The sequence below is a fragment of the Thalia democratica genome, chromosome 5 (genome assembly GCF_965202585.1).
Source record: "Thalia democratica chromosome 5, ktThaDemo2.hap1.1, whole genome shotgun sequence".
Taxonomy (NCBI): domain Eukaryota; kingdom Metazoa; phylum Chordata; class Thaliacea; order Salpida; family Salpidae; genus Thalia; species Thalia democratica.
The window spans coordinates 70,271,600-70,299,405 of NC_139169.1; the positions used below are offsets into that span (position 1 = coordinate 70,271,600).

Consider the following 27,806-nt stretch of genomic DNA (forward strand, 5'->3'; position numbering starts at 1 on the left):
ATACTAAAATCCCCGGCAGTAGGATTTAAGTTATAATTTAAATTAGTTCAAATCTTACTACCGCGGATTTTTAAACAGTATATACACTACTTTTTACTATATCTGCTATAGACTTCCTTAAAATTTATTTGATTCAAATACGTTAGTAAAAATATAGAAAGTTTACCAAAGAATCTGAAATACAAATATACAAATAATATATTTGAATATACAAAGTTTACCAACGAATCTGAAACAAGTAACCAATTAGCTTTTCTCGATGTTCTGATTATTAAAAAAGATGGAAAATTTACAAATAAACTATACAGAAAGCCTACCTTCAACAACAACTACTTAAAATTCCAATCATTTTGTAGTAAACGTAGAAAAATTGGTTTGATTAAGACTTTATACAGTAGAGCACAAAAAATCTGCTCACCAGAATACTTATCCGATTAAGTTAACAATATAAAGTCAATTCTTAAACTCAATGGGTATCCCGAAATGCTGGTAAACCGAGTAATAAAGTCACAATCTACCAATTCAAACATAGAAAAACCTTTTGGACCGGATAAATGCCCAGTATTGTTAAAACTTCCATATATTGGTGTTAAATTGAAATTAATTGAGAAGAAAATAGTGGATATAACAAGTAAAACATATCATGCGGTGAATTCTAGGGTTTTATTTATGTCAAACCCAATACTTCAACGTTCGGGAAAAGACCTAATGACACCTCAAGAAAAGAGTTTTGTAGTTTACATGTTTATATGCTGCTGTGACAGCAACTACATTGGTTAAACTTCTCGACACCTCACAACTAGAATCAAGGAACATGTTCCCAAGTGTATCACTTCGTATATTAAAGACAAAAAAACCGAAAAGAGTATTACAGTCAAAAATGCAATAAAAAAATTTGCGATAGCAGAAAACCTTGTGAATAATCCAAGTTGTGGAAAAAAGTTTGCATTATCTAATTTCAGTGTAATGCGACAATGTTCATATACATTGGAATTAATTAGACTTGAAGCCATTTTAATACATTTAAACAAACCAAATTTATGCAAAAAGAAAGAATTTGACTACACCTTAGCCTTATTTAGTTAAGACCATTTTGTGTTAATTTTTAAAGTTTTGTTGATTACATTTACGTTTACTTAATTGATCAATTAATTAATTTGTAAAATTTTTGTATATATACTTGTTGTGTTTTATTTTATTTTTTCAATTGTAATTTCCCTGAGTAGAATTTGACGAAATATATTGGAATGAAAAAATTTGAGTGTTCTTTTATTCATTAAAAATTACAAAATAAAGTCTGATGTTTAAATTACTAAAAATATACAAGTTTTAATTTGGTAAAAACCACTAATATCAATACTATTACTCAATTAAACTCAATTAAGGTTTTTTATTAAGCAGCTTTTGTGAATACTACAACACAACAAAGTATAAGTAACGATTCAGTTCTGGTCAAATTTTGTTCTTTTTAAAAATTAACAGTAAAGTTTTTATTCACAGTAGATAATCTTTGTAAAATTCACACAATTTGAAAGTTTTTAACAAAATGAAGAGAAAAAAAAACTAAAACTCATAGTTTGCAGTCATTAAATTTTATAAGTTACTGAAAATGTTTGTAAAAGGAAATCATATTTTAATAATTATAATATATCAAAGTAATAAATAATACTATATCAGTCACTTTTATAAGAAATCTCAGAAATTAGAGTTTATTATTTATTCTAACTCGCTATCATTTTTAACCCGATAATTTCTAACCCAATCACTTCTAGCCTGATCACTTCTACCTCAATCATTTCTAACCTTATTTAACCCAACAGTTCCTAACCCGATCATTTCTAACCCGATCTGTATTAATATTTATTATCATATTAAAATAAGGATCTGTTTTAAAAACAAACTAATCTCAATTAAATTGTTTTTTTAAATAAATTAATTTAGTTTACTTTGTTTAAAATAAAATTTAATTATTGTTAATTACTGCCATTGGAATTTAGTCGTCCTACGCTAGACCCAGGCATCAAACTCTGGGCTAAAATTACAAATACCGATCAAAAAAAAACAAATAACAAAGAGACAAAAATTTAAATACTTAAAAATTAAAAACTACAGTTTTATCTATTTTTTATAGATTAACAGCAAAATAAATTAACTCTTTAGTATAATACTAATTAACTTATTCATGATTTAAAGTAGTTTAAATTTTTTTTTTTAACTTCACAATAAGCAACTTTAACATCAACTCTTTTAAAGATCAGTGAGTTGTAATAAAACCAAACACAGCTGAACATTCTTTTATTTTTGAACTAGCTTCCAATTTCTTATCAACAAAAAAACTTCTCTGCAAAATTCAGCAACACATATTGAGACGATTTAGTAAACTATTTCAATGATTTTAGTGCAGCAATCAGCAAAACAGTCTGAATCACGCACTTCTACATTAAATTAAGGTTCAGAGTTACTTTTATAAAATTAATTTAGAAAATACTAGAATGTCAGAATTAAAGCAAACTACAAAAATTTATGAACAAATTTTCTTCTTGTTCAAACATCAACCAAATATACACATCTTGAATTTTAAAGTTAGGTTCTGTACATTTGTGCAACCGTTTGGTATTTCATTGTTTCTTATCAAATGTTTTTGTCGCTTTGCAAAAGAATAATCGATACAATTAAAATAAACATTATTGGAATTAAATATAAACAATTGTAAAAAAAAGACGAAAAATTTAAGTACATTGACTATCCACTAAATTTAAAATCTAAAGTCCAAGCACATTAAGAATACAGGTCAAATAAATATTTATCAATATCATTGAAAAATTATATATTGTTTACAGAGGAAAGGCGCTGCTAATAAAATAAAATTATAGAATGATCAAAATTCTACATATTAAATCAATGATTTATAAGTTTGAAACATGTTAAATTACTGATAGTTTCTAGTATAAAGTACCTTATCTTAACCAAGTGAACATAAATCAAATTTCTTCAATTGTTTTGCAAAAGTTAGTTTTATTTAAAAGCTTTTTCCACATTTAAACTGACATATAATTATGACTGCATGCATTTTCGACTTATTTCCGTGGTAATTAGTTATTTTAGTAAGGTTCAAAAATTGATTATAAATTAACTGTAGTTAGTAAGTTTTACAAAGAATTAGGAAAAGTATAAGAAATCTCAAACTTTAACACATCATGTTTTTATTTGTGTAATTAAGGTTTTATTAAAGTTGATGAGAGATATTTTTAATATGTAATTTGTAAGTGTTGGTACATTCAATTAAATATTTGTTAATTCTAACTTGTTTTACTAAAATTCAAGTTGTACGTGTATAGCTGTAAATTTAATAAATTGTAAAACAATAAAAAATCCAAAGCAGTATGAAAACATCAACTTCAAAAAAAGTATTTTTTTTAATTTGATCTTTTTTTTTATGTCTTTTTTTTCAATATAGTTATTTAGAAAGTGTTATTTATAAATTGCATGACATAAAAATTGTAAATGTATGAATTAAAACTTGTCAGGCTACTTTATTTCAAAAGTAAATATTAAGCTAATTCAGGTTATCTATAATCTTCTGAGAATGCATGCCGTTTTTTAAGACTTAATGACTATAGTAAAATCATATTTGGTTTCTGGTCAAATTTTATATAGTACGGTTTAAATTACAGTAGTTTTGTTATATCATTCACCCCTGCATTAAAATTGGAAAAAGAACTTAAGTTAATTTTTAAAATGCTAGAAGTACTGCTAATTCAAACAGCTTGAGTTATTCAGTATTAATAACAATAATTGAGAGAAAAAACACATTGAAAAAAATAACTGAAACAGCGTTGTTTTTATATTCAGACTTCAAACAAATGTTTTTTTATTACAATTTTAAAGTAATTAAATTAAAAAGTAGCCTAATCAGTTTCGTAAGTTTTCAAACATTTTGCTCAGGAAGAATGCTTTGTAAATGTATAAAACTAAATGTTTGTACAAAAACTTATATACAGACTAAAAACTTGTATGCTAGTCAAATTGTTTTTCATAACTTACGACAATTTTTTATGTCAAGTTTAAACTTATTTATTTGATAGTATTTTTCAAGTTGTATCTCTGTAAAATTAAATGTTAACCGTAACTATTAATTCTAACTTCGAATGATCTGTTTAAAGTTTATGAAAGTTGGTTTTTAAAACTTGTAAACAGTAGATGACTTGTTAGTAATACAAACTACTTAACATTTTTTAGCGGAGTGCAAAAGAGCGGAGTGTTTGATCTGTTTGTTTAATAATAAATATATATATATATATACTAATGATGTCGCAACAACGAATACATTTTACAGTGACATAAATTTATTGGCAAAAGATACAAAAAAATTTAGTTGCCAAATGATGCTTCACAATTATTCCTAGATAATTTATGTTACTGGTTAAAAGCAAAATACCTACTTCCTAATAAGTTTCAAACATTTACAACCTACAAAAACCCACCGCTCTCTTCAAAGATAGTGATGTACTCCTCCTCTCTAGCTTTGTGAGAAACCGCCTCGGCAGTTTCGACAGGAGCCAGATTAGCAGTAGCTTCGGGGCCATCTTTATCTTTAGTTGCTATCTCGGTCTGCGACCTAGTGCAAGAGTGTGTAAGAGCTAGTACCCTGTTCATTTTACTTATAATTTAAGTTTAAATATAGACTAACAACTATCTATATGCTTTATTATACAATAAAATAAAAACACATTAAGAAATGTTTAATGCTTTAGAAGGCTCCTTGCAGTTCACAATTCTACTTGGGCTGTAACAAATGGTTGCTCGTACAGTTTACTGGTTCAGAAAGTAGGGACTTTTACTTCCTCGTTGACACCGAATGAAGAGCGCGCGAGATAAAAAGATACAATACTTTAATAAAGAAAATGAAAGATAAGAGTAACAAGTTTATGCCACCCAATACGTGAGCTTAATTGATCCAAACTGGAAATTGTTGCTGCTTGTATGCTGCAGTATGCGAAGGCTTATGAGAATGGCACTTTAACCACTTAAATAAAGTTGTATGCCCCGTCGACGTTGCTAAATAGGTATACAAAATGTATATAGAACAAAATGTAATGAAGTTAAGTACAAAGTAAATGTTTCAGACAAACATACAAATACTTGAATAAGAATGTTTCACCGGAGATCATTTAGATTTTCCAAGATGGCGGCTTACGCTTTGGACTGGAAATTGGCGTAGAGATACGATAGATGCTCCTTGCTAACGTCGAAATCCAAATGATCTGCTTTCTCGTTTGCTCTGCTGTTTATATACGTCTTTCTTACATAACAATCGCCTGGTCAAGACATGGTTTCATGATGTAACATGCTGATTAAAGCATTAAACCCGTCGTGATCGGTAGTTAATTCTACATGGCAAAAAAGCTTCATCTAGCGGTTGTTATTGTTTTTTGAAACAATGTTTTTTAAAAACTAAAGTTTTTTTTATCATTTTAAAAATTATTAGTAAAAGAAAGGGATTTAAATATGAAATTACTTATAAACTCGACTTTTGAACTATCGAAGCGAAAATAATATTTTCACGTCAATGTCCAACAATAGCACTAAATCAGTTTATTTACAGTGTTTAAAGAATTTCAAATCTAAACATCTGATTATTTGTTGTGAAACGATCACATTAGTTTTTTTAAGTTTGCGTCAGTTTCATTTTACCAGATAAAGTTTTAAAACTAATTTCATTTAGAAAAATCATATAAATACAACATGTACCTTGGGCCATCACACTAACAACATTTTTTTTCAGATTTTCAGCGATAAAATGAACTACACTTGTCCAATAATGTTTTAATTAAAATATTCATTTATATTTCATAACATTTTTATCAGAACAACAGACCATTAAAAATATGCTAAATTTATTAATTTTAATCGTAAACTATTTTAATTGATTAGTGAAGGTCACCACATCAATTGACTAATTTAAAGATCAACTCTTAGCTTAATTAGATATAGCACATTAAAAATTTTCGGATGGCTTAATGACCTAAAGGTTCTTTCAATGGTAAAGTTTCTGAAGAATTCAATTAATCAGGTGTAGTCGTTTCTATGTGTTTGGTAGTTTATTAAGATCGCGTAATAATTTATAGTTGTCAATAAAAATTGTTACATATTTACATTTTGTTATAGTTTATTAACAAAGAACAAAATTATTTCCTAAGGTTTTTAAATTTCCTAAGCGATAATAAGAAAAGCATTAAACAAAGATATCATTAAATTATACTGTTAAAAAATGTCTGTCAACTTCTGCAATTTGTTTTCAGGCTCCCTACTCACTAAGGCTCTTCATCAAATTTTTCAGATCCTCGCTCATCATCTCTGATTCGTCTAAACTCATCAGTTCTGCTTCACTGCATCTGTTTGTGACGTCACAACTACTTACACCATCTAGTGAACTTGATTTGCTCTTTGACCTCGTTTTTACTGGTTCAGTGTCCTAAGAAATTGTGAACATATTCCAAATGCAATAGAAATGTTTACTTTATTAAAAGTCTTGTAACAAAAAAATACTTTCTAAGGTGTAGTTTGCAACCATTAGCATTTTGGTTGGCAAATAATTAGTAAATTATATAAAACTAATTATTTAATACAATATTAATTGAATAAAATATTATTTTTAATTTTCATTTTAAGCAAGTTAAATTATTCACAACTTGTTTAAAAGTCTTATAACAACAAGTATTTTATTAGGTAGAGTTTGCAATCATTAATTATGCGTATGGTTAAAAAATAAATTGCTTAAATAAATGTAAATATTTCACCATTTAAGAAATACTAGAACTAAAATAAAAGTAAAAAACAGTAAAAGCCTATATGAAAATATTCTCTAACTTAATAAATTACTGTAATTTAATAAATTATAACTTCGTAAGCTTAATTGAAAACCTATTGTAAGCTTTATTAATATAAGTTGTTTAAAAGTATTTTGAAAAGGCTTAGTCAATAAATATAAATTACTAGTAAACAATGAGGTTTTTCATTTCGTGCACTACTACTAAAAATTTTCATAATAAAAGTAATTGAAATTCGCAAGCAAGTATATTTTCTTTCACGATCAAAATTATGTTAAATTTGTCGCAACAAAACAGGAATGTAAAATCAAAGTTTCAATTAAAATGATTATTTAATATATATGCATCGATTATATATTTCCAAGTATAATGCTTGTGTTTTGTAAAACTGTTTAAGCTAGTATAGTATTTTCAAACTTAATAAATTTTTTGTACATATGTCGAAGTATCTTGTATATATACTAATTTAAAATACAGAATATTTTTATAGTGGTTTAAACTCCGAAATGAATTTAAAAAAATTAGTTTCTATTTGTACGTTCTTTAAAAGTTTCATAAATTTAACTTTATGATTTAGATTTATCATATCAACTCATTTATTTGCATGTTTTTTTTTGTTAGTTATATTAGACTACAGCTTTAAATCATTAAATTGTACTGTTTGAAACTAATATTTTTATTTAGTTCTCCTTATCTTTGATATACTTAATGTCTTTACTTCAATAATTCATGAGGTATTTAAATGTTCACGCGCAGTAAAAAATGTGTTTAAAACAAATAATAACAATATACATTAAATTCATTTCAGAATACCTCTTAAATTTTATCTATTTTAATAAAAACTATAAACAATTAAAATGTATAATAGTTTATACGTATTATACTATTAATTTACGATTTAATATACACATAAACACTTACTCTTGCTTCTTTTTTGATGTTATCATCATTGCATTCTACTTTAACCTGCTGACTTGAAGGACTCGGAGTTTTCATCGTTCATTCCCGAGTCTTGGTAGTTTGATTCTGAATTTAAACAAACAATAATTCATGTACTTGTTATTAAAAAGTCACATTTTAGAAAATAGCACTTTAGGCTTTAGTCTATAAACTAAATCATATAAGAAAAATTGTGTACCTATAAAATGTTTATAACAAATATAAAAGCTAGTTAAATAACTTAAGTTTACTGGTTTTAAATGTTAACTTTAATCGTTTTAACAACTAATGTTTCATTTTTGTTTTTAACTAAACAGATGTAGTTAGCACAACAAATACAGTTAGAAAGTAAGTTCTTTTTTTTTGTTTATTAAATTTAGACTGAATAAACTTAATTATTTCTTATTGTAACAAATGTTAACTTTTTTCTATTAGTTATGATCTAGTAATCTATTAAATTGAGATGTTAACAATAGTTAATAAAAAACATTTTTTGTTTAAATTAATTCGTGTACTTGGTTTAACGTATACATGTTATTATACAAAGTAATTCTACCAATGTTATTACTTTTTTATTAAATTAAGTTTTTTAAATTTTATATTCATACTCTTTATAACCTGGTTCAATTATTTCCAATTTTATTTTTTTCTTTTCGTTTAGTTTCAAATTCATTGGAATTCCAGTCGGCTGACTGAATAAAAAAAATATTAAATATAAATCACTATATTAATAAATATTGTTTCTCGAAAATATAATAGAAATGATATCTTTAAAATGCTTTATTGGTTATTAAGGTCAGTTTTGTGGATTGTTTTTTATAAAGTTTATAAATGTTATGTTTATTAAAAACTAATCACAAGCTTAAAAATTAAAAACAAGTATTTATTTTGATTACAAAACCTAAAATACAAAATATTTTATTTTTATTGCAATTTTTTTTTGTTTCATAAAATTAAACAGCTATAAGCAAACAAAAAAACTAAGACGTTTTGAAACTTTGAAACTTAATTACCACATTTTAGAGTTATTCTGGTTATTACCCTGGCTGAATTGCTGGTCACCATGGTAACTAACATTAACCGTCTTTGTGACGTCATTGTTCTTCATGTTACTGAGCATCATTTTTGAGAAGGAGTAAGCGTCATCTTCAGTTGTGGGTGCTGGTCTGTGAAAGCAAAAACTTTCTGATAACCAAATCTAAATATCACGTATACATAAAGCAAAATTTTGTAAACTTATTTTAAACCACCTCTAACTCTGTTACTAAATAAAAAAATACTGAAAACTAGTCAAAGTATCTTTCAAAAGACTTTTTTATTACATTTTTTGTGTCTAATGACCATTAGAACTTTTTCCTTGCGTTTTAATTACATTAATTTTTCACTAAGCAAACGATAAACTCAAAATAATAATTTTAAGATTTTGTTTAAATATAGTTACTCACCTCTTGTGCGTTTGCACCATATTTTTCAGTGGAAATTCAGAGCTCGAATCATGGGTAGATATATGATGCTGTAAGTATTTATAATTTCTTTTTTAAACGTTTAACAATGTCGTTTTACAAGTTAAAACTTATTATAAGCAACTTCTTACAAATTATATTATATACTTAAATTAAAAAAATTTAATTCAAAAAATTTTTTCAACTTAAGATAGCTTTAGTATACTAACTCTTCTTTCAAAATAAAGCAACCATAAATAATGAAACTAAGTATTTTACTAAAAATAAACTATCATCATCATCGGTTTATTAAGTAGATACGTCATAAAATAAAAAGTTTCACATAAATCGGTTATCAATTATATTTTTAAGCACTTGAGCAATTTGAAGTCTTTTAATTTAGTGCATAAAATATTTAACCATTTAAAATTCTTGACTGATTTTACTATGAAGTTAACATTAAAAGAAAATATTTGTTGGCGCTTGCGCCCATTATATATTGATTGTAATTTTTGTGTAAAGATAAAAACGTAGTAAGAAGGTGAAAGCTTTTTATCGCGAAACACTTTTTTCAGCTTTAACAAGTTACTTAAATTTCTTATCATTTGCTAAAAATTCATTTTATTTTACTAAGCTTTTAAACTACAAAGTAAAACTACTAAATTCGATAAGAAATATGGTTAATTGATATCATGCAAGAGTATATAGTTTTATCTAATGGTATAACAGTTCATTGCTAAAAAGTGTGTTTAAACTGAAAGAAAGACTATTTTAGATCTTAAATACAACGAACTTTGCTACAATTTACAAATGAGAAATTTAACTATATACAAAAATTAGATTTTGTTAAAAAATAATAAATATAAGCAATTTAGAATAAATAAGAAACTGCTTTAATTTTACACTTACCTTCAATTGTTCTGGTCTACCAAATCTTTTATCACAAAGTGTACATGAGTAAGGTCTTTCTCCGGTATGAATTAAAATGTGCCGCTTGAGGTGCTGTTGTCTCCCAAACACTTTGTTGCAATATTCACATCTGAATTACAAGTATTCTTGTATTTAAAGAACTGTTTGGTTATAAGTGTGTGTCTGTTCTATATAGTTTGTTTAGAAATAAAAACTTAAAATAAAGTTGAAACGGTGTGTACAAACTTTATGCCCTCTTTTAAAAAAACTATGAAATTTATTAAGCTACTTTTTCAGTTACTATATGAATAATCAAAAAAAAAATTGACGTTTGAAAACTTGAAATTACGCTTCGAGTTATTATTCTCTAACGAGAATAGTTTACAAACATTTCAAATTAATTTAATACTATTTTTAAATTTTTATATGCATTAACTTTAATATTTAAAAAAAATTAATATAGAAGTATACGAAAAATAGAAAAAAAATTGAATTTCTTAACTTTTTATATCAGATTTCGATTAAAAATTTATGAACTAACTCAAACCCCGTTTTTGGTTTTCCCTTTTCGCTGTTAAAGCTAAAGCCTTTTTGTTCCTCCATTCTTTAAAAGTTTATAGTTTTTTTATTGCTTTTAAGTTACCATTAAAAAAGACTATTTAGAACAGAAAATGTTAAAGTCTGTATCATAAAACTTATTTATTAGACGATCAAATAGAGTTTTTAAGACTTTGAACTAATTTGATTAATAACTTGTTTAGTAGAAAAGATAAGAAAAATATGTATACAGAACTAACTTAAGGTGTTTTTTAAAAAAATTAAGCCAAAACTTAAAACCGAACCGAAAACTAGCTGCAAGACCGGTTTGACTAAAATTTTTTGTAGTTAACAAAAACCCAAAACACTCTGTTTAAAGAAGCTGTTTTCGCTTATTTGATTTTCTGTCGATCTTAAGTACATTACAAAAAGAAATTGTCGTTACTTAAAGATTAAAACAATTAAAGAAACAAACTATAAAGTATGTTTGAAAACTTTGGATTTTTAGATTTAGTTTCATTAATATCTAGTTATACAATATGACCGAAAAACTTTTTGTAACTTAAAAAGAAATTATTACAAAACGTTTTTAAGTCATGTTTAGAAAGTTTAGTCAAAAGGAATTTCCTAAAAAAACAGAAAGAATAAAACAAAGTAACACTTCTGCAAACAGGTGCAAAATAACGATAAAATAGTTCAAAAGTTTAAAGGGTTGTGTTTCACATTTTTATTACGTTTTAGGACAACATTTTCAAGAGTTCACAAATTGAGTTTCAGATATAAAAATGATAGTCAAAAAGTATAGGCAACATTCATAAAGTACTTTTTATTTGAAATATCAACTTATCTACGAATAAAAAGGACAGCTGAATAAATTGTTTGATAAAAAAGATGCAAAAAAAGATAAATCACTAGTTAAAGCACATGAAAGCATGTTTCAAAGCATGTGCTCAATGTATTTCAGCATAAAGTTGCCCTCAGGGCGCTACTGACATCACAGAAGGGCCACGGAAGATGTTCGGACCAGGCGACTGTTACGTAGCAACCGACACTGCCTAGCAACGGCCCCGGGCGGTTTTTGTCGAGTCTTTCGTTGCTAAGTAAGTATTTTTGAAGAAGATGAAAATAGATTGAGCTCGTTATATATTTCATTAATACTTTTTATTAAACTGAAATTTTGTATGATGAAAAAACTTTGCTTTTTCTTTTAAAGTGTTTTGCTCGCGGCAAATTTCCAATAAGTTTGTGGAGTTTTTTGGCAAACATTTAGAGTTTTGATTTTTATTTAAATAATTTGGTATTGAATATTTGATAAGAAGAATAACATGTATATCAATACAAATACAAACCGATTTAATTTGAAATAAGGTATGTTACAAAGCAAACATTTTTAGATTCTTGTTTTCACGATTAAAGCTTCATCTTAACTTTCAAAGAAAGTTTTATGTTTTTCACTGAACAATTAAGAAAAATTACTTTTTTAATCAACTTATAAACTTCAACATCTTATTAAAAGTATAGTGAACGTTTTAAGTTTTTTACAATAAGAGACCATTTAATTGAGTGAGATATTTTTGATGGTAAAAAAATCTTGTTAAAAATCTTTTTTTTTATGAACTCAAAATGTTTTTGAGATTTTTCAGTCTAATACTAATCTTAAAATTTTTTTGTTACTTCACGGCATCCAAAATTAAAATTACATGCAGATATTTAAAACTGTAAAGTTACATTATATTTGCTTTAGGCATACATGATTTTTTTAATAAAAATGATTTATATGTTTTTGAATTTATTGAGTTTGAAGTGTCAATTTTTTTACAACATTACATTAAATATAACGTAGAAGCAGTGACTGTTAATTTATAGTTTAGTAAGTTATCTATTAACACACACGCAAGCTACTGTGACTTTTTTATTTCTCAGTCATACCTTTCTTCATTCTTCTGGTTATTCCCCAAATCTGATCCATTTTTCTTCACCAAACTCAGAGCACCAGGGACGTTTTCGTGCGATGATTTCGGTGGCCCGTTGAGAAGGTTGATTGAGTGGTGTATCTGGTGGTTCTGGTCGGCGTTTATGACTTGCTGCTCATTTCTCTTGTTGCTGAAGTAGTCTGCTAATGATTGATGGTCGATCGTCGCTGTTTCGAAACTGTCGGCTGTTAAAGAGGGTGTTAAACTTTTAGGTATATTGTGAAGATAGAATGCGCTGCTTTGAATTATGTTATTTAATACGGTTACAATCAAAAGTTAATTTGTTTCAAGCAGTTTAAATACATATTTAAAAAATTCGAATACAATTATTGAACTAAAAGTTTTTAAGTATACATTATTTTAAAGGACATATATTTTTTGTGTATCAGTTAAATATCGTGTACTTGAGTTCTAGCTTAAAAAGGAGATAAGGAGGCCTTTTATAGTTAAGCTTTATTTTTTAGTAACAAATTTTAGTAACAGTTTTCAACAATGCTTTCCTAATGACATAGTTTAGTCTAAACTGTAATTTAATTATGATATTTTACATAGTTATTAATTTTTAAGAAAGTAGTTAGAATATCTAGTTAAATTAAATGTTTAAGTTTTATTAAAGATTTAAAGTAACTTTTAACTTATTTAGTATAAAAGCTTATGAAAGAAACACTTACATTTGATTGGATAATCCAAGTTAACTTTAGGGCGCATCAACGTTGGTATTTCCTCTTCCATTTTTGGAAAATTTTCAACTGACGTTTTTCTTTTTTTTCTATGAATAAATAATTTAAAGTGACTTTATTGAATTAGAAACTTAACAAACATCTGTTTTAGCTTTTAAGTTTCCTTGAAAAAAAACTTGTTGAGTAACAATTTTGACACTTAATAGATTTATGATTTATTAACAAAACTAACGCAGCAAAATTTTCGTTTGATTTTTCAGCTTTATACTTGTTAACAGCATAGTTTTTGTTCAAATTTAGTGTAATTCCACTATTGTGCGTCAAAATTTCTTTTAGTGAAGTTGTTACCTGGGAATTCCGGGCATTGTGGTTTATTGTTCTAGGTTTTCCTTGACTATCGAATACATTGAGATCCTATAAAGAATAATTAAATAGCCTATCAAAATGTGCGCGCTAAATAAACTCTTTGTTAAAATAAGGCTTACCTCAAAAAATATATAAAGCTTTAGTTGGCTTTGAAGAAAGAAGAAAATTTTCATACAGAATAGTTCAAACTTAGTATTTGATTAATCAATTGATCAAATTATCTTATCACGCTATCAACCTAAGCTTTAAATATTTAAATGTTTTATACTTTTCTTTTTTTTAAATGCATAAAAAATAAAGTTTAAGATAAAAAAGTAAAAAAAAAGGTTTTTTAAAGTTCAAACAAAATATCTCTCTTTATAATTTAACCGTAAAACATTTACTTGTTGAGTATACATATTTTGAAGTTTCATTACATTAAAGTTTATATAATAGTTAGATAATATTTATGAAAATTGTAGGTCATATTTATATTAAGTTTTAGCTTTTTTTATGACATAAGAAAGTCCAGGGTTAGACTCTCTAGACTTTTGCAGAATTTTTTCTTTAAACTACATTAAACTAAGAAATTAAACAAATAAAAATTTATTTAACTTTAACAGTATTTTAATATCATGTGATTTTTGTGACCCCATAAACTTTTTTAAGCTTTACTTTTTTGTTTTCAGATAGGAAGTTTTTGTTTTCCTAACAATAATTTCGACTTAACAATAATGATTGTTGTGATAAAAAAAAACAAAAATAAGTATTATTTGAAAAGCTACAATGAATCTTCCACACAAGCCCTAACTTTATTTTTTTTATAAAAAGTTATTTGACCCATAATTAATTTTTATTTTAAATCAAATTTACCTTATGAAATAACATGACAAAAAATGCAGTCAAATTTTTCAAGTAACGCACATTGATTTTAAAATTGTGCAGTAAAGTAACTTAACCCAGGAAACTACATGACAGGAAACTTTGTGACGTAGCTATTTCCTGCTATTGCATATTTTTGTTTCAGTTTATATTGCATTTTTTTGTGGAATAAAAAATACAATCTAGGTTTTAGAGAAAAAGGCAAATGTTTGTGAAAAATCGTCTATAAATATTCAAAAGTAAACTACTTATAATTTTTATTTTTTGCGTATTTAAAATTTTAACACGTAAGAACATTGCTTAACAATTATTTGACTTAATCAAACATCAGATTAAGAGCGCACTTTTAATATATATTTGTTATACTTAACCAATAGAATGCTTATTTAAGTTTCTTTTTTGGTTTTCAACCATACCACGCAATAAAATCAAAAGTTTATCTAGCTTTAATTAGTAATAAATAGTGAAAAACTGTGAAATATTTAGTTTTACTTTTCGTAGCAGATCATGAATTTAAAAAAGAATAATTGGTTTGAAAGTTAAATGTTTATGAAATGACTTAATTAATCAAGTAAACTAATATATTTAACTAAGATGAAGTGTAGTTGTAGAATATGTAGTAGATGAGACTGTAGATGAGTTCACTTACTTTTAAAACTTAGTTAAAAAATTAGTTTTTTTAATATTTTACGTTATATAAAAAATTAAACAAATTTTATTCAGTTTAAATATTTAACTTTACATAGAGTAACAATTAATAAATTCAGCACACAAGTACAAATATAAAGTGCTTATGTGAACGAAGTTGATTAATTTAATATATGTACCCGTTCTATTAACACAAGTAAAATTGTTTTTATTATTTTATAAACTTGTGTTAGTTTATCTTATAGCAATTTTGTTTCGATTTTTTTTTAAGTAATTCAACCTTCTTACCGAGTTTTGACGTCTTTGACTTGATGTCGATTTCTGAATTTTTGTCGCAAGCTTGTCCATCAACCACATTCTGTCATGTTTGATGCCCGTAGCATGCCCGTGCGTCTGCAGAAACTCTTGACATTTCTGGTACACGAACGGACTCTGCAGGAAGCAAGCCGTGCACAACGTCTGTTGGGAAAAGTTGACGTTTGAGCAAAAATTAAGTTGTTAGAAAGAACGTTTAGTTAGCAGTCTTTGTTGATAAGTTCTGTTAGTCATCCAATTGTCTTTTGATACACATGTAGTTTAATAGGTATGTTTAAGGTGGAAATTGGCTAGTATTTTGTTTATATTTGATGGCTGTGTGTATTGAATAAACTTAATTTAAAAGAATATATATAATAAAATGCAAATTTGAAGGGTGCTAAATTTTTAGTGCTGCAAAGTAAACTTAACTTTATTTTACTAATCAAACAACCTAAATTTATAGCTTTTCCTTGTTTTTGTAGAAATTAAAACAAAAACAGGTATTTTATTCTGCATAAACAGGAATTCAAAAAAAAAAAACTATGCAGGCGTAGAAATAGTATTTAAACTTACTAATTTCGGCGTACTTGATATATTTAGGAATGAACAAAAACCTAAAATCTAATATCTTTTAAATAGTTAATTGTTTTTGTAAAAGGACTTTTCTGACTATGACTTGTCCTTAGTTTCACGTTTTTTTGTTATAAAGTCTTTACAAAGCTTTAAAAAAAACTTTAAAATCACATTGTAACTAGTAACAAAAAAAAAATGTTAAAACCTTAAAACACAGCAATACTTAAAAAAAATCTTTAAGCTCAAAATACAACTGTAACTTTTGTCTCTTTTTATATTTTATCATGTCACCAACTATTTTATGTTCAAACCTCCATAACAGTATTCTGGCTGAGGTAAAGGTGGCCAGTGTACACATAAACGAGGACTTTTTGAAACCGGTCGGATATACGATATCAGGAATATCAACTGTGATTGGAAAACTCGCCACTTGAAGCTTGCTGAGAACGTTCCTGATTAGAAAAGTAAGTTAAATCATATATAAGGCTTAGCAAAATTTACAGATATAAAATAGAAATATACATAAATAATTTGAAAATACAAGTTTTCATAATTTTTTACACAACCTAAAATAAAATTATTGGTTCAAGTTATTTTATTGTACTTACTTGAAATATCCTAATGAAGCAGACAGAACATTCGCATGAGATTTGAATTCAGCTCCTTGCACTTTCACTGTTACGTCACAATGAATTCCCTTTCATATAAAATTGTTTAACATGTTTTGCTACAGGTTCAATTAAGTCGTAAAAACAATAATTAAAAAATAAAAACATTTAAATTTTGTTTAACGGTAAAACGACAAGAAAAACGTTTAAAATAAACAAAAATTTTTAAAAAGAATATTTAGTTCAAAACACTTTTTATTTTCTGATAGACACAAAGAAACCATTTATAACATTTTGTTTAAATTTTTGCAATCTATTTTTTAATGAAGTTCAAGAGAAAACTTCTAAATATGACCAAACACAAACCTTCATACGTTGGTTGTTGAGTTCCTGAAGGAAATGAGCGCTGTGTTGCGAGTTAGAACAAGTGTAAACCCGTGCAGCTATATCCATAATATTTGAAAATTGTTATTTATCTATTTGTTAGTTATAATTCTGTAACATACAAAAAATACGAACTTCGTCATATTTAGCATTCATTGGATTAAATTAAAAATTTTTTGTAAACAGAACTTGTTTCAATTATGTTTAATGGGCTATACACATGATAAAATTGTTATTTACTTGTCATAAGTAGTAAAGTTAATCAAAAAATAAAAAAAATTCACTACTTCAAGTACAGATGAAAAGTTTCTTGTTTTTAAATGTTACTGAATATAAAACACTTTACAGTTACCAATATATCGCTAATTTCAATAAACAGTTTATAACGGAGTTCAAACTAAACTTATAAAAATCGGAAGTAGTTAAACTTAGAGTCTAACAACAGCTTTGCGCTGTGCTTAAAAGTTACGTTTTGTTGTTTAAAAAGTCTCTTTTGTATCATTAAACAATCTTTAGTAGCTTAAAATGTTTCAAACAAGTTTCATTTGAAAGTTATTTGATTATTAAGTTTCGATCTATTACCTCGCTTAAATTTTTATGATTTACAAAAATTCATAAATTTAATAGATTTTTAGTTTTAAATAACCTCGTATTACTCCAAAACATGAGTAAAAATAAAACATGTTTTTTAACCAAACATACTATGAGCGAAATTCTTACACAAGCTCAAACAATAAATAAATAAAATTAATAAAAACAAGTTTTTTTTCACAAATCATGCACTTAGTAAAGTTTACAACTTTCTTAAGCTAAAATAGTATCTTGTGTAATAAATTACCAAAAAAAACAAACAGTTAACGTTTTGACAATATAACACTTTTAAAATTCTAATACTATTTTATTGGTTTATTACCTGTCTAAAATTCTATATGTAAACTGTAGTAAATATAATTTTGTGCTTTTTTATATAAGCTTTAGAAAATGTTTGAAAATGACCTTTAGATAATGGCATGTGTATTTAAGTAGAAGATTACTCTTAGTAACTGTTTGTTTTTGTAGTTCTCGTAAAACAATTTACAACTTTTAGTTTTACATTAACTCTCAAAAAATATTTAAAAAAAAGTTCAAATCAAAGCATGAAGCAAAGCTCATTATGGATACAGGTGATACTATAATTCTATACTTTTATAGCTTCGTGTAGTTTTAAAACATTAACATCGAACATTTTAAAAAAAGTCAAGTAGCTACAAAAAATTACTCATTTAAAACATTTAACGATTATAGTTAAATTAGAAAAAAAATAATTAAACGATTTATAACTGCTAAGGTCTCATTAAAATAAAAATTAACTAAAACAATAGTTTATTGTTTTTTACCATAAATTCTTTGAAAATTAGAAATTTACAAAAAAAACAAACTCTACCACATTCGAACTAGCCAGTCGAACCTCTACAATAAACTAAACAAATAAGTAAGTGTCTAGAGCTACTGGTAAAAGTGGTAGTGAATATGCAAACGAGTCGAAGAAAAAAAGCAAATGAGTTTTAATAATATACAGTTTAGCGCTTTAGCACCACACAAGGTAAAATTTCTGTTTAAATTGATAAATACTCTCTTTTATTGTTTCAACAGACTATTTTATACTTAAGCTATTTGAACAAAAATTGATAATGGATCAGTTAATAGAAATGTTAATCAAGCTGAACTTCTTGTAATAAGCACTATCAATTAATATTGAAAGCTAATTTAAGTATAAATTAAATGTACCCTTTTATTTTTTCAAGTTTGTTCTAATAAAAAAGATTTAGGACACGTAAGTTTAAGCAAAACCAGTAATAACATTTTCTTTTATACTTCTAGCTTCAAAACAGTTTTCAAACTTTTCGAGTTTTATAAGTGTTACTTTTATAACTTTATAACCAAAAACTTTCCACATAACTCCTAATTTTTAACTTTTAGCCTGTAGGTAAATGTGTGCAATAAATTTGAGTTTGTAAAGTTACGGTTTAATGCGCAGTATCTTGATTTTTATTTAAACAGAGTAAAAAGTTAGAGTTTGAAACAAGTAAGTTTCCATAAAAAAAATTCAGCAGATGTATGTTGAAAACTAAAAATAATATTTTATTGATTAATTATTATAGTATAAGATATATAATAATATATAAGATATATAATAATAGTATAAGAGTTTGAATACTAAAGCCGTCGGTAAAAATTAGTACAAATTATTAATTTTGAAATTTGATACTATTACTAATTTTTTTTTTATTAATTTTTATTATTTTCTTGTACTACATTTTAAATGTTGCTCTATTATGCAGTTTACATTCATTTATACCTTCTAACAATTCTTAAAAAAGTATTTTTTAATAGTAAAATGCTCATACTGTCTACTATAATTTTTCAACTAAATACAAAAGTATAAACTTTTGATTTTCCGAATTTTGTGATATCCTTTTTGGTTAAACTTTAGAATCCGAATCTAATCCTAGTTATCTACAAAACTAACAAAAAAGATCATGATCTTTTTTAAGTAGAAAAAAAAATCTTTAATTTTAAATTATAAGCTATAAACTAAACAAAAAAAACAACCTATAAGCAAACCATGTATCATTAATAAATGTATAACGTGATGTAATTTTTTGAATAGAAATTGAAATAAATTGTAAATGATAAAAACATTTATAAATAAGATAAAATTAACAATAAGTTCACGTTGTTGTAAAAGTTACAAAAACAGCTAGTGAGAAAAAGTTTAATGACAAATCCAAACATTATTTTTCAATTTGTTTTTATTAACTGATAATTCTCTGACGGAATTAATAAAAACATGTTGAATTATTAATTTATTTTAATTTTTAATTGTTCTTTTTATGACATAACGATATTTTCTTTTGCTTTATCTGCACTTTTTTCAATTTTTACCAATCAGTTTTGTTCTTACTGTTTTAATTTTTGTATATTATCTTTAACGTTGAATAATAAGGTTAGGTTTCTAGTCAGCGGGCAGCCTATTGTGTAACTTTTAACATAATCGTTATATTAGACATAAAATTTTGCAAGCCGCTTTACTATATTAATGTATGCTAACATGTAGTTTTTAATTTGTTTAGCACTAAATCACAAAAATTTAACCACGGAATTAGTACTACATTTTGTTAGCAATTTCATTTTTACCAGCTTGTAGAAACTTATTTAATACTTTATCGACTTATTTCCTTAGTAAAAACTTTAATAATCAAAAATAGTGGCCGACCGGATCTCACTCTAAGGCCGTATGTTTTCCACTTCTACTCTATGAAAAATGATTGAACTAAAAATCAGAAGTTGTCGGTCTAATTACCTTTAATCATTTACTAAAACATAACTAAAGGTAAGAAACACTGAAATTAAATCTAAAAGGTAAGCTCTGAATCAAAATAATCTTTACATAACATTAAAAATAATTTTGTTGAAATACACGTAATAGGTAAAATTTTTGATATAAACATATTGAATATTTATATGCATCTTGCTTCTTATGTTTTTGAAAAAAAGTATTCTATATCTTCATGATAACTATAACATAGTTTAATTTAATAATTTTATGATAACTAAGATTTAGTTAATTCGAATAGTTTTTCTAAACCAGGTTTTACCAAACTTTATTTTTCAAAAGGACTTCTTTAAATAAATTCACTAAGCTATGGTCCCCTCTACTAAAAATTTCTCAAATAACTACCATTAAAAAACGGCTAAGACCTTTTTTATGCTCTTTATCATCAAATCCGGGATACCTAGTGTAAGTTTTAAATTATGACCTCATGGGCCCCTAAATTTCTGTGATGGCCGTAAAAATTAAAAACAACGTGCTTGAAAAAAAGTCTTGTCTAAGGTAGCTTTGAAACTTTCAGTATACATTCTGGAATTAATGACAAAGAGCAAAATAAGAAAAAATAAAAATATTTTAGGAGTATTTTAGACTTACACTATATATATTAAAAAAAAAGTTTTGAAAATTAAACTAGGCATTAAATAAAAAAATTACAAACTTCATTATATCTGAAAATCTTAGTTTCAAATAAAACCCGGATCCGGCAGAATACTAATTTTATGGATTCAGTAGATAATTAACAAATAATTTTTGTAATCAAATAATTTATTCAAAACTACTGACTTTAGAACATTTTAGCAAAATAAATACTATAATTCAGAAAGTAAATAAAATATTTTGTTTAAATGATAAATTATGTTTTAACAAACTCATAATAACGCATTAGAATTTATTTATCGTTAAGTATGTTATCAAAAAACTATCCAAAATATTGCGAAGAAATTTATGATTAGTAATAAAAGTAACTGAAGCTTCTAAAGGTAATACAAGTATGGAATACTTTGCAAAAACTTATATTACAATAGCATTATAAAAACATCAGTTACTACACATAGTATGCTATAAAACTTTTTTAATATTTAACACATTAGAAAACTTTGAAAAATTTGATTTGATTTGAAAAACTTAACTTCAATCCAAGAATTGAATATCTTTTAGAAAGAAACTTGAAAAATTTAAGTTATAAGTTTATTCATTGTATATTCCAAAAACACTTATTCTGGTATTTAGAAAACATTTAAATCGAAAAAAGGTTAAACTAAAAACTGTTGTTGTAGTGCAATTTTACGAAGTTTAAATATCTTAACTCAATAATGAAATAAAATAGGTTACATCATATTAAAGTAGAAACATTGAAATACAAAATTAAACAAAAGTTTTTAAACTTAATTTAACAACAGTTTTCTGAATAAACTGCATGATAAATTATGAATTCTCTAACTATAAAACTTCAGAAAATTATCATACCTTGAAACAATAAGTACCTAAACTCTCCAATAAAAGGTTGACACTACTTGAAGAAAAATAAGTTACCATTGTTTTAGAGAAGTTAGTAAAAATACTGCTAATTAACCTTGAATAACTTAAAATATCATTAAGATAATAAAGCTACTCAATATTTGAAAGGTAAAGATGCTTATTAAGAAACAAAACATTTCTAAAACATAAAAACCAGACTTATTTTAAAGGTAAAGAAACATTTTAAGCAAATTAAACTTAGTTTTTTTTTGTTAATTAAAACAAGCCTGAATTTTTTATATACTCAGAATAGTTATGTGTGGCAACCATGCTACGAGTTCTAAACGAATTTAAATTGATGATTAATTTTTATTTAATTAAAATTGAATAACTGTTGTGTCATAAATTTGGAACCAGTAGAAAACTTATGTACTCACTAGAGCTTTGTATATCACTCAAAATTATAGAAAGACGGTGCAAAAAAAGTTCTCTTAGTTTTTAATATTAACTTAAGTTTAAAACTTGAAAAAATGTCATGATCAAAAAAATTATCACTTACTTCAACATGTATAAAAATATTTCTGTCAAGCTTGTTTTCAGATAAAATACTTACAAAATTTCTTCTATAAACAAAAAAGCTTGAATTTTTTTCTGAGAAATATACTATCATACTTGTAAAGCATTTTTTGTTTAAACTTCCAATCAATACGCAGGTAAAAAATTAACTAAAACATACTGAATAAAATAGTACTATGATCGCACTAAAATGCTTGCGTTCAACATTACAACAAATCAAACATTTTCACGATTTAAACAAGCAGCTGAACAGTTTGGGCACCAGAACGGGCATCAACCCGGCAACCACAGCCACAACCATGTTCTTGTGCTCCCACAAAAACCCCCTGTTGCGAGAACGCCACTTTTCATGCACTTCCGCCATCCGCTCGCGACTCCTCCTGCTGATGTTCAGGCACGGCTCCACCTCCTCCAAACCGCACTCTCCGAGCAGGGAAATCCCCGACAGCCCCATGTAGCTGTGGAGGGGGTCGGCGTGGACCTGCGGCCACTTGCCCATCCCCCCGGTCAGCGGGTCCTGGGTGGAGAGGACGAAGTGGACGGCTTCTTCCTTGGACACCGCGTCGAGGTGGCCGACAATCTTCAGGGTGGATCCGATCCAGAAGGTGTAGCAGGTGTCGTCGTCCTTGTGCGGTCGGCCGTGGAACCCGCACCGCTGCCGCCACAGCAGCCAGTTGGTCAGCTTGTCCATCTTGCTTCCGCCCCAGCACTTCGTCCAGCTTGCCCATCATCTTCAGCGAAGCCACCGCGCAGAACGTCGACCCGCCGTGGCTCTCGTTGCATCGTCCCTGACCGAAACCTGTCGTTTGAAAGTTGATGGGTTTTTCACATCTCGCTTGGTTTTAATACTGCATTTTTAGAAGGTTGTATGAGAAAACGCTAGTGATTTTAAATAAAACAGCTGAAAGAAATTTTCAAGATTAAAATACATTTTTAAATTTTTATTGTTACATTATTATACGTTTTACTTTGTTCATATCTTATTCTACAACACTAACCTCCGTCGTAGGAGAAACTGCTCGCGATGAACTCACACGCTTTTGTGACGTCGACGAACGAGAAGTCGTTGAGTATGGTGCACACGCACATGGCGCAGTACATGAACCTCATGTCCCTCTCGCCATTTTCCACGCACATCTCCTTGAAACCACCGTCTTCCAGCTGGAGGGCTTTGATGCCTTCCAAGCAGCCTTTTCTGTGCATAATATGTCAATTATTTTTTATGTAAAGAAAGTAAAATGTTATGTTGCAGTTTGGTTTAGTTCTATTTTAAAGTAAGTGCTTCTGTTCAAGTTGTTGCAGTGTTGATTAGTTAGGCCTCTTACTTAAAATAAGTTGATTTAGAAGTAGTGATGTACCGCACTCACTGTATGGGTCCGGATCCGACCGGATATTGCCATTTTTGTCTGACATCCGGATCCGGACGGATTTTGATATGAAAAAAATCCGGATCCGGGTCCGGCCGGATCCTAACAGAGATCCCGCAGATTCGGATTTACTTAGTAAAAAAGAGCATACAGAAAAGTATTTTTTCAAAAACAAACCCTGTGTAAATTAAAAAGAGTCATTTTCCTCAGAAAATACGTTCGAAAATTAAACACCTACCGTGATTGGCTCATTTTGTACATGTGACTAATTTACATTTGTTTACATTTAAACTATGAAACAAACATTTCAGAAATGCAACTCTTTACCTATGTTGTAAAATTAAAAACGTTACTACCAAATTGTTAACCTTATGGCTAGCTGTTCTACTGGTTATTAGATTAAAGTAATTTTAGACTCAGGCTAGTTTATACTCATTCTAGCTAGTTTTTTTTTGACTTAAACAGTGGCAACCCTGCTAGTTTGAAAATTTTTGGGAATTTTTGAAAATCTAAGGCTGCCTCAGGCTAGTTTAGTTTAAAAAAAAACTCAGGCTAGTTTTAAGATTTTTTGAAAAACTCAGGCTAGTTTTCTTTTAGATTTTGATTGAGTTGGAGCTGATCCAGTTTTCAATATTTTGTGATTTTCTAGTTAGGTTTGTTCAAGAACTTGATTTTAATTGATTTTAGATTGGTAAGGCTATAGGGGGGTCCACCTTGATTTTACAAGTTGATATTATTTGATAGATTTTAATCTTAGCTACTAGATAATTTTTACAGCTTATTAAAATTCAAATTAGTTTTCGAGATACAAGGGGTCAAAGCCAGTCAGCTCAATAGCTTTCTTATAGAAGGTGCAAACTAAAAGGCAAAAAAAACCTCAGTTTACTCTTTACTAAATTTTAAATCATTTGAGTGTAGGAAATTTTATTATTTTGAGAAAAAGTTCCCTTTTTTTAAAAAAAGATGTTTTTTTTTGAATTTTAGACCTTAACTTTGTAAATTTCAATTATTTGAAATTCCAACACTCAAAAGTTTTTAAACTGTGTAAGGAATATTTTTTTGAAAATTTGAGGTACCTAGCTTAAAAAACATAGGAGGAAATAGATATTTATAACAAATGGATATTTCCGCGCTTTTAGCTTGCGCCTTCCATTAGGTCCCTATGGAACTCTCCGGCTTCGACCGCTTATATCTCAAAAACTACTTTGAATTTTTCAAAGCTATAAAAAGCATCTGGTAGCTAAGATATTATTCTATTAAATAAGATCACCTTGTAAAAAAAGTGTTTAACCCCCATATAACCTTAATTGTAAACATTACTTAAAATGTTCAACATTGTGGCTAGCTGTTCTACTGATTATTAGCTTAAAGTAATTATTTTTTTGGTTTTCCAAAACCTCATTCTGACCCAGGAAAGTTTATAATCACTCAGGTTAATTTTTTTTGAATCAAAGAGTTCAACCCTGATATTAGCTAAAGTTAGGTGATATTCTGGTTGCCAAAAATAATGGAAAGTTTATAAGTTTAGCAAAATAAATATTTTAGCTATTTTTTTATTGTTCTTTCGTTTTGAAGTTTTTTTACTGTTCTTTTAATTTCAAGTTTTTCTTTTGTTCTTTCAATTTTAATAAAATTTAAATGTAAATATTGTTCAGAAAATTAGCAAACATACCAGCTACTATTTTTAACTGTTAATCTTAACTAGACCTTAATAAGATATCATAGACTTTCTTATTATTTAATTTATTTAGCAGCACGTTAATATTTTTTAGTCTAAAATTTTCTAAACTATAATTTTTCAAAATTCAAAAGTATATAGTTAGATATACCACATAAAAGATAAACTTCACACAATTATACTTAGTTAGTAGTTAGTTATATAAAATTGCATTATCATACATAGTAGTTTTTATACTAATTACATTACAAATAACTTAGAGTATTGAGAATCGGGTTCCGGATCTGGCCGGATTCTAATTTGAAAAAATAACCGGGTCCGGTTCCTGCCGGATCTTAGTTTGAAAAAAAAAATCCGGATCCGGTTGGATTCTAATTTGAAAAAAAAAGTCCGGATCTAGGTCCGGCTGGACCCGAAATTGTGGGTCCGGTACATCACTATTTAGAAGTGACTTCAGTGTCATGTGTTAAATATCAATATTGGTATGTTAAAAGTGTAATTTAACTTGAACTTCAAACTTATTAAGTATATAATTCAACAAACACTTGGATGAAGTTTAAAATAAGTCAAACTGATTGCTGAAGACGTTTAAATTCAGCTCTTTGTCATTTATGCTATTCATACATAGAGAGTTGTTGGTGCTTATAAATCAAATTTAATATCTGTAACTTAATACTTTTAGTAAATTCTTGACTGACACTTTCAATATTAAATTTTTTTGAAAAAGTTTTTATTGAAACAATAAAAAACTAAAACACTATACATTCAAGTTTAAAATAACTTCTAAAACATAAATTTGCAATAATTATGGTTGTAAAAAACTAATACTTGTAAAAAGTTTTAACATAACTGTAGTACTTTAAGTAAAAAGCTTAAATGTCCAGAAGTGAAAACTTTTTTTTTTGATTTAAAGTTCTCTATTTTATTAGCTTATTTAAAAAATATATTAAAAAAATATATATATTGTTGAAAAATAAATTATTTGTAATATTATGTTTTGGTCAGCAAAAAAAAAAAACAGCAAGTTAGAACACAAACAGCTTTCAAGTTGATTTAAACCTACTTTACTTTTCTTTTTTTATAAAAAAATTTTTTATGCAAACATTAGCATGTAGCAAAAATGTTAAGTTGGTGAAAACTTTATTTTAGTTTATTTTAGTTGTTTAGTTATTTTTAGTTTGAATCATTACTGAGATAAAATCTGGGACTACTCGAAAATTTGGTTAAAAATGCTTTAAAAAATTGCATTAATCCCTTTGACAATTCAAAGCTGATGTTAGTTGACTGTGAAAAACTGAGACGACTGAAGGTAAAATGAAAGTACACTTTAAAGAGGCAACACTTACTAAACTTGACTTTGTAATGATATAATTCTTAAATAGATAAATTAAAAGGTATTTAAACATAGCAAAACACAGCTAATCAACCTTTTAGACATTTTATCAGAAAAAAATGAAGTAACAGACAAAACAAATGTTCTAATATTTAAGATGTAATAGAACAAGAGCAATGCTGACAAAATATCATAAACAAAACAAAATACAAACCTGTCAACTCTTGACAAATCATCCCCCAATATCAACAATATTGACAGGGCGCAGTAAGTCATGGCAACGTGGGACGTGTTGTTTCCATTATCACACACCCCATTAGAATCCCCTCCCATGAAACCGCACCTGTGCAAGTTGTCCCCGCTCTCATTGGACACTATCTGAAGCGAGTATATCCAATCAATGAGCTCCTCCTGATCCTTCAACACGTGGAGGGAGTCCAACACGTCCAATGCCGACACGCAGAAGAAAATGATGGTGAGGCGTTGCGAGTCAAGCACGCACATCTGGCTGGGCAGGGTGTTGAGGACCCGTGTGAAGTACTTGACATGCTTCTCCTTGTAGAAATCACTCATGTGTTCGTTTCAATTTAATTTTTGCAATAATCTGTATGCAAAAGGTAGTAGTAAAATTTAATATTAATTTCTATTAAGAGAATATTATACTTAGTAAAAGTTGAAAAAAAAACCCATGAAATTAAAAATTTACTACTTCACCTATTAAACTAAAGGATACAAAGCTTTATCATTTTTGGTTAACTTTTAATATATTTTTCATAGTAAACTGGTTAGTCTATATTTGCAACATGAACATTTTGTTTAGAATATGTGACTTAACATAATTGTATGACTTATTGCTTTCAGTAAAACCTTGGTAAAAATAAAAAGCAGATGTATCTAAGTGAACTACTAAATGTATTTCCAAGTATGTATAAGTAAATTTTTTTTTCAGAAATAAAACTATTTTGTTGAGATAT

The 27,806-nt window shown here is 27.1% G+C and overlaps 2 protein-coding genes across 2 annotated transcripts; both read right to left on the reverse strand.

Annotated features, from left to right (window-relative positions):
* Nucleotides 1–15,126: 15,126 nt before the first annotated feature.
* LOC145836819 (zinc finger and BTB domain-containing protein 46-like) lies at nucleotides 15,127–17,116 on the reverse strand. The gene is made up of 5 exons (XM_082944591.1): nucleotides 17,030–17,116; nucleotides 16,664–16,752; nucleotides 16,351–16,507; nucleotides 15,466–15,644; nucleotides 15,127–15,166 (listed from the first exon to the last, which is right to left on the reverse strand). Exons 1-5 carry the CDS (start codon nucleotides 17,114–17,116, stop codon nucleotides 15,127–15,129), a joined length of 552 nt encoding a protein of 183 aa, XP_082800717.1.
* A 5,564-nt stretch (nucleotides 17,117–22,680) lies between these two features.
* Nucleotides 22,681–27,415, reverse strand: LOC145836821 (geranylgeranyl transferase type-1 subunit beta-like). Its single transcript, XM_082944593.1, is given in 4 exon segments — nucleotides 22,681–23,148; nucleotides 23,150–23,253; nucleotides 23,453–23,649; nucleotides 27,047–27,415. Coding segments are annotated over 4 exon segments (1,128 nt in total). The 5' UTR covers nucleotides 27,406–27,415.
* Nucleotides 27,416–27,806: the final 391 nt, after the last annotated feature.

Excerpts from the sequence above, each read along its gene's own strand:
- LOC145836819 (XM_082944591.1), bottom strand. The coding sequence starts at position 17,116 with ATGGATATAGCTGCACGGGTTTACACTTGTTCTAACTCGCAACACAGC. Across the intron at positions 16,753-17,029 it reads TCAACAACCAACGTATGAAG|GGAATTCATTGTGACGTAAC; the intron begins GTTTGTGTTTGG and ends TTTATATGAAAG. Across the intron at positions 15,167-15,465 it reads CGTCAAAACTCGGTAAGAAG|TCTCATCTACTACATATTCT; the intron begins GTTGAATTACTT and ends ACTCATCTACAG.